The sequence below is a fragment of the Haliotis cracherodii genome, unplaced genomic scaffold (genome assembly GCF_022045235.1).
Source record: "Haliotis cracherodii isolate W230 unplaced genomic scaffold, xgHalCrac1.p SCAF_11, whole genome shotgun sequence".
NCBI lineage: Eukaryota > Metazoa > Mollusca > Gastropoda > Lepetellida > Haliotidae > Haliotis > Haliotis cracherodii.
This window is the reverse complement of record NW_027266266.1, coordinates 19,522,643-19,530,658: the sequence shown is the minus strand read 5'-3', so window position 1 is coordinate 19,530,658 and position 8,016 is coordinate 19,522,643. Positions and strand designations below refer to the sequence as shown.

The 8,016-nt window shown below is 43.4% G+C and overlaps 1 protein-coding gene and 1 pseudogene across 1 annotated transcript; both read right to left on the bottom strand.

The window, feature by feature from the left end:
- Positions 1 to 1,803: 1,803 nt before the first annotated feature.
- LOC139454919 (uncharacterized) lies at positions 1,804 to 2,361 on the bottom strand. Its single transcript, XM_071236520.1, has one exon. It carries the CDS (start codon positions 2,359 to 2,361, stop codon positions 1,804 to 1,806), a length of 558 nt encoding a protein of 185 aa, XP_071092621.1.
- Positions 2,362 to 4,637: 2,276 nt separating this feature from the next.
- Positions 4,638 to 5,226, bottom strand: LOC139456306 (tigger transposable element-derived protein 4-like; annotated as a pseudogene).
- Between the last annotated feature and the right edge of the window lie 2,790 nt (positions 5,227 to 8,016).

Here is an 8,016-nt window from a genome sequence, read left to right as displayed (position 1 = left end):
AAGTGGGCTGATGACAGTAAATGAACGGTACCGGTACCAGTAAATCGCTATTATCAAATCATGCAGCCAATCAAATCACTTTCTCAGAAGTCAGCCAATCAAATGCTTTTGTGTGCCAACCCAATCTACTGAATGGATTGTGTGTGTGGGCAGAGAAAGGTGATTTCTTTTATGCATGCACGCTTAGGTGGGTAATTATGTTTTATGTGACATGTATGTAACGCTGTGTAAAGACACGCCCATTGCGACATGAAGAGCGAATGAGATTGTAGTGAGTGTGAAAAGCGCCGGGATGTTTTAATGGTACGTCGTGTGGTACTTTCAGGGAAATTTAGGTTATTTGGCAATGTTAAATGACATTGTGGTCTTTGGTAAGAATGAACTGTTAGGACTAACGGACCATTCATTTGATATGCTTCGCTGGTGGGAGCCCCAGTATTTCGCATATATTTCACTTTATAGGACGTTATAGCAATGGAATTTTTGCGATAGACTATTTCTTTTCTTTTCAATAAATTTCCAAGGATTTCCTGAGAGAAATTTACTCCAACTCTGTCCCATTGTTGGCACTGCTCACACCCACATGGAATAACGTGTCATCATGACAACATGCTCCTAATATTGGTTATGGTTTTAGTTTGTTTGTTTTAATTATGAATATGGCCTGTCCTCATCTGGCCTACACCTCATATATCGCCTACACTATCAAAACAAATTTATGGATGAGTGTGCATCACACTTGTACCCTTATCCCATAAGTAAAATGAACTCTTCCGACAAGATAACAAAGAATGTAAATGACTTTTGATCATCAAATATCATAAATACACATGTTGAACAGAAGGAAACAATTGTTCTTGGTTGGGTTTGGTATAGCTCATCCAAATATGCTCGATTAATATGGAAGTGCTCGCCCAAACACACCCGTTGCGCATGTTCTTTTTTGGGTAAATCTCGTGCGTGTCATGCTGATGTGACAGACCACTACGTTGAACGGAAAAACATTTTTTAGTTGTCATTTATTCGTTGTGGGACGAAGACGTCCTCAGAGCTCCAGTCAGGAGATTGCCTTTGCTAATATAAGAATAAACTTCCATTATCCACTTAAAACAGAAAGTGGTCAATTATTCACTTTCGTTGAATATATAGAAACATTTCATTTTGGGGGGATTTGGTCAGTGTGGCAAGGAAGGTTTGTGTTTCTGTCTTTAGTCTAATTAAAATGTCCGACATGATATTTTTGACTTGTTGGGGAATAAAAAGTGCCTCATTCCCACATGTATTATCATAGCACTGTACTTTAATATCCATCATCTTCATGTTTTATAACATTAGCACTACATCATTACTAGCAAAATTACTGTCACTGGATCACTGATCTTCTGCCAGTAGCAAGCTGTTGCTTCAGTCTCTCAATCCTTGTCTCTGTCAACACGAGCATGAGGTCTCATGGCACCACCCAGTCCAATCTGCCTTCTTGACCGTCTATCTGCTGTCTCGATCTTCTTGAGTTCTTTGACAAACTGGAAGATGTTTGGATGGGCTCTCAGCATTCTCTTCTTCAGGCCATTGTGGAAACCTTCAAGATGTTTGGAGCGTGGAACGGTGTTCTTGTGTTGATTCCACAGGGCTCGAGGGAACATGGGATTGAAGTCCGCCCATGTGCTGGTGACGTAGTCGTTGAACCTGGTGATCTGCTGCCCATCTGGTCCTTACTTCATCACTTCAATCCAGGCATCTTGGACTTCAGCTAGGGGTAGAAGCTGCAGTTCTGATGTGGGTCTGCACTGCTGGATTGTCGGTTTAGTCTCGGGCCAGTCCTCTGTCCACAACTTGTCTCCACAGAGCCTGGGCATAGTGGAAAAAACATCCTCTGATAGAACTTGCTGGGAAGACATTGCTGATGGCACTGATGACAGCTGCTTCGTAGTCTGTCTGGATGATGTCTGGAGAGAGGTCTACACCAGTCCTTGCGCCAACAACATCCTTCAGCAAGGTGAACAGTCGGACATAGGTCTGCTTGGTCTTGTTGGTCTTGTTGGGGAGTAGGGAAAAGGCGACTGGGAACATCTTGCCATCCACAAGGCAATGGATAGTGTACACCTGCAGCCACAAGCTAGGGCACACGAAGAATGTCCCATCCATGAAAATAGTGTCCTGCTCACTAAGGATCTCCAACATCTCAGTTGTCGCAAACACTAACAGTCTATCATCAGCACCATAATCTATGCACAGGAAGTCTCTTCCATCTTCAGTCTTGGTCCAGGGTTCTTGAAGGTCGACAGCGGCTCGGGATTCTGGGAGAGGTTGGATGGAGCGGTGTCGGTAGAGAGCAGCCTGGACACTGGCAAAGGATGGCATCATGGCAGCAACATCTTCGTCAGCGCGGTCGAGTTCGGCGTTGTAGATCTGCTGAACAGGGATGATGTCTGTCTTCACTTAACCATTCATTCTGGCGATGATGCGAATGTGTTCTACATTCTCGGTAGGTGGATGACTGTGAGGCTTGGTTGATGTAATGTGGTCGCCAATGGTGCTGCATCTGCCATTGCAACCAATGGTGATATACTTCCAGTGAACAGCAAGTTGCCGCTTGACATTCAGCCTGTACCGGTACCCAGCATGTAGTACTTGCTGACCGCCTCTCTGTGAAGTAATGAACTCAGCTCTATGAAGATGTGCCATTTTCAGACTGAGGCGCAAAACTTAAAAACTAACATATATACCTATTCCTAAATTGGAGATGAGGTGATCCTGTTAACATTATGAAAGCTATTTCGTTGATCAAAGTAAAGAGAAACAATAGCACTTACTAAGGTATATATACTAGCCACATAAAGAAACTTTGCACGGAGAAAATATATTCTGGATTGAAATACAACACAGCAAGAACAAAATTATGCAGACGCTGTAGCAGCTGAATGATCGGACCATAAGAAAATGTCAACGGGACCTGAACAACATCTGTTACGATGACGTCAGAAGATCAAAATGGAGTAGGGGGTCAAACGACAAAGTCACAAAGTCAATAATGGGTATGACCACCCTGTGCGTGAATCACAGCAATGCATCGGCGACGCATGGAGTCCACCAAATGGGCATGGAAGGCCTTGGAAATGGCCTGCCATATCCTCCTCAAATCTTGTGCCAAGTCACGGATGTTATCTGGAGGATGTGGAAGACGACGCAGACGACGCTCCATTTCATCCCACACATGCTCTATTGGGGAGAGATCTGGAGAAATTGCAGGCCATGGCAGTAACATGACATTGTTATGGTGAAGGAAATCCATTGTGACCCTAGCCGTGTGAGGACGAGCGTTGTCCTGTTGAAATGTCAATCCCGGGCCATGACGTTGCAGGAAAGGAATGACCACAGGCCTCAGAATCTGATCTCTGTAGCCAACACAGGTGAGATTGCCCTGAACAACCACCAAAGGGGTTCGGTGCCCTGCTGTTATCCCACCCCAAATCATCACAGAGCCACCTCCAAAACGATTCCTCTCCACAATACAGTTGCGTGCATAACGTTCTCCCAAACGTCGGTAGACACGTTGGTGCCCGGGAAATGTTGAACCTCGATTCATCTGTAAAGACAACATTTCTCCACCATATTCGAGGTTGGCGAACATGATTTCGACACCATCTTAGACGGTTGACTCGATGACTGTGCGTCGTGGTAGAATCCCGTACTGACGTAGACGATTCCTGACAGTGTTGGGATGGATACGGCGCAGTCCAGGAATTGTCTGGGACGTCGTTACTGCCGTTTGGAACCTGTGTCGGAGATGTGTCAATCGAATCCATCTGTCCTGTCTTGGCGTCGTTACTCGGGGACGTCCTGAACGTGGGTGGTCGGCAACGTCATTTGTGTTTCTGATAATGCCTCACCAATGCCGATATCGTGTTACGATGGCATTGGAAATGTGTTGCCACCTGTTGTTGCCTCATTCCCGCTCGGATCATTCCAATGGCTTCATGACGCTGTGCAGCTGTCAATCTTGGCATGATTTGCTTGTGATATGCTTGTGTCTGCGCCTGAGAAGTTTTGAATTTTTGAATGACCACAGATCATGTTTCAAAGTGACAGCGAATTTTGAGTTGCACATGCTGTGTACAGCTGCACAGGATGCACGTGCAGTAACACATTGCACGTCCATAGGCCCCCATCAATGACGTCATATCACATGGCACGTGCATGAGCGTTTGAATGTCTCCAATAATTGCTGTGTTCAAACCTATATTTCATATATGGACGGTGTGCCCTTATATCTATATTTTCTCTGTGCACAGTTTCTTTATGTGGCTAGTATATATACACTTAAAGAAATTTGGAGATGAGTAGACCTGTTAAAATGCGCAGATTGGATTACAGTAGAACACGGATATAACGAACTACAAGGGACCCAAAAAATCAGTTTGTTATATCTGTTCGTTACACACGTTTTCGCTCGGAAACCATCTTGGATAAGACAAAACACAATACACACGTAACTGCAGCATTGATTTGTATTAGCAGTGATCATTCAATTGATAACAATTTACAACATTCATTTAATAACATTTAATTCATAACATTTTCTGAAGATTGTTATCAAATACATGTACAAAATGTAAACATATTTATCATTTTTCGATTTACATACGAGATGTGTAGTCTGTGATTTTACTTGGGCCTCGTTTCGCTGACTGCATTCTTGAAACGGCATCGTTCAGATCCGCGAAACTGTCAAAAGAGGTCATGTCTGTTGCTTTTTGCGTGTTCAAGAAGAGCTTTAGTGTTTCAAGCGTCTTATTTGCATCGGCAAAGGAGGGTGGGTCTGGTTGCACGAAGTAAGTCCCATCTTGCATGTCCTCATCGTCAGAATCCATTCGACTAGTGCCATCGCGCTTGTCAACAATTGACTGGATAATGTCGTCATCGCTTGGACGTTCGGCACCAAGAATATCTCGGTCGGCGTCTATGAATTCTTGGAGTGTCACTTTGGATGGAATTGACATTCTTTAATTCGGCCCATACATCCCACAAGTCTGATAACGGAATGTCATCCAATTCACTGTCGGATTCAGCTACACCATCCGTCAATACGAAGCCACCTTTCCTGAAACAGTTCTTTATCAATGTTGCATTGACTTGCTGCCACACTCGATGTACCATCTCGATTGCATTCAGTATGCTTATCGCAGGGTCTTGTTTCTTAAAACTTGATATCATGCTTGTCATCATCTGTCGCTTGTAGTGTTGCTTCAGGTTAGCGATAATCCCCTGGTCCATCGGCTGGATCTTTGATGTTGTGTTTGGTGATAAAAACACAAGTTTAATGTTTGTCAGATTGGAAACAGTAGGGTGCGCGGGGCAATTGTCTACAAACAAAACAATGTTACGCTTTTGGTTGCCCATGCTCTTATCAAGATCACGAATCCAATCAGTGAATATTTCACCTGTCATCCAAGCTTTTGAGCTGGCACGGTCACATGCTTCTCACATTCTTAAAACACCGAGGTTTCTTGGATTTTCCAATGACAAGCAATTTAAGTTTTTCTGTGCCCGTCATATTTGCTGCTACCAACAGAGTTATTGTGTCCTTCGTTTTCTTCCCCCCAACTACATTTCTCAGATTTTAGATGGAGAGTTTTTTGTGGTGTCAGTTTATAAAACAGGCCAGTTTCGTCGGCATTGAAAATGTTTTCTGGCTCGTACATTGCCAGATAACCTGGAAGTTGAGAGGTCGACCAATCATTGACGATGTTTGTGTCAATGGCTGCGCAGTCACCACATGCAGATTTTCCTCCTCCTCTGCTTGAAACAGTCGATCCATGCAGTGTTACATGTGAAATCTTCATGGCCTAATTTCAGTGCAAGCATTATAAAAACGACGCTAATAAATGCACTGCACATCTTGTGAAACAGGTACTTCAAAACAGCAAAACGAGGTCACAAAAAAGGAAAAATAGCTGTTTCAACCCAGGCAATATGATTAAGAACGTGTCTCCTTGAGGTCTTGTATGAAATAAGAAATGAAGTATGGACTGCCTAACCAAATGGTCCTTGGGGTGTCTAGTGTGGCAATAATATGACTATGGAATAGTGTCTCAATGTCTGCCACATATGGATACCTGTATCCAGATGCATAGTCTCAGGTAAGAGACAACAAGGGTAGTCCCCGACACTGCTATCAGCATCTTGAATATAAATTTTATTTTAAATATATTTTTGTTGATTTTATTTATCACTTTGTATAATATATTTAAAGATTTGCTTAAAACGTCTTTATTTTGCTCTTTGACATGTTCGATGCGGACCCGTTGTCGAAATGTGTGTCCGAGAATTTTATTTTCAATAACATCGCGGGAAATAGTGAATAATTTTTTGATTTATCGATAAAAAATGATAAATTGAAATGGAATACGTATTTCAGACATTGTGAAATGTGACAGATTTAATAAATGAATGATATTACAGGTAGATCTAGGTCCATAAAAATATACGTGATGTGAGATAAACACATATTGATGATTTGAGATTTGCCGAGCGCGCTCCCCTGCCTCGGCCTCGGTTAAACGGCTCATCGTCTATAACGCCCACGAATTATTTGGACCCCATTGGTAGCGTTGTAGCGAGGGACCACTGTATAACACATATATACGTCCCTGAATTATATCGAATATACATAACATTGAGGATTTTTCTTTCTTCATGAACCATATTATTTGAAAGGTGATCATGAGATTTAAACCTTACCTTGCAACAAACAGGATTGTCCGACCTTTTTTGGTTGGTACCGCAACTTGTATGTAGCATTCCGCACACAATGTTTCTCTGAAAAGTACATAAATCGTAGCATGGTTCCAAAATGTCATTTGGGTTTTTTTATCATGTGATTGTTAGTATGATAACTTGGGGCTGTTGACGGGCTGGGGCTGTTGATTTTGCAGCTTGCTCGTCTTCCATTTCTGTGTCAATAGACTGGCAGATGTAAACAGGTTCGTTTCTTTACCTAGGATACCCGTGAAGATCCGGGATAGAATAGGTCTTCAGCAACCCATGCTTGGCGACAAACGGGATCGGGTGGTCAGGCTTGCTGACTTGGTTTATGCATGTCATAGTATCCCAATTGCGTGAATCGATGCTCATGATGTCAATCACTGGATTGTCTAGTCCAGACTTGATTATTGACATACCGCCGTCATATGGCTTGAATTTTGCTGAGTGCGGCGTTAAACAACAAAAACAACAATCTTTACCTAGGAGCTAGCATATACCGGAAGTTGGTATTCATGTCACGTCGTTGTAGTATAGTAAAGTATAGGTTGGGATCGTGGCTGACTTGGGTTCCAACATTGTACGGGTTTGAGTTTTCAAAACAGGCAAATGTGAAGAATAGACATGGTGCGTTTACACTAGCAGGTGCCCATGTTTTCTTGTGATCACACCAGACTAGTACAGGTTCATTTAGCTTCAGGGGACACAGGTAGCCCAGTCGTCTAAGGCGCCGCAGGGTTGCGTCCCTTGGGCACGCCAGAAACCTATGATTGTGGGTTCGAATTCGCTGTGCAGGGTTGCGTCCCTTGGGCACGCCAGAAACCTATGATTGTGGGTTCGAATCCCGGTTCACCCCGATTATGGACCCGTGAAGATTCCGGGGTAGAATAGGTCTTCAGCAACCCATGCTTGCCGTAAAAGGTGACTATGCTTGTCGTAAAAGGTGACTATGCTTGTCGTAAAAGGCGACTAACGGGATCGGGTGGTCAGGCTCGCTGACTTGGTTGATGCATGTCATCGATCCCAATTGCGTGGATCGATACTCATGAAGTCAATCACTGGATTGTCGGGTCCAGACTCGATTATTTACAGACCGCCGTCATATAGCTGGAATATTGCTGAGTGCGGCATTAAACAACCAACCAACCAACGACTCGAGTACCTGGTGTCATCACTAATTTTAACCAACCAACCCGATTATGTTTCTAGGTTTGTCAGCATCATACTCGTGCTCGTGGGTTTATCCAAAGTGGT

Excerpts from the sequence above, each read along its gene's own strand:
- LOC139454919 (XM_071236520.1), bottom strand. The coding sequence starts at position 2,361 with ATGCCATCCTTTGCCAGTGTCCAGGCTGCTCTCTACCGACACCGCTCC.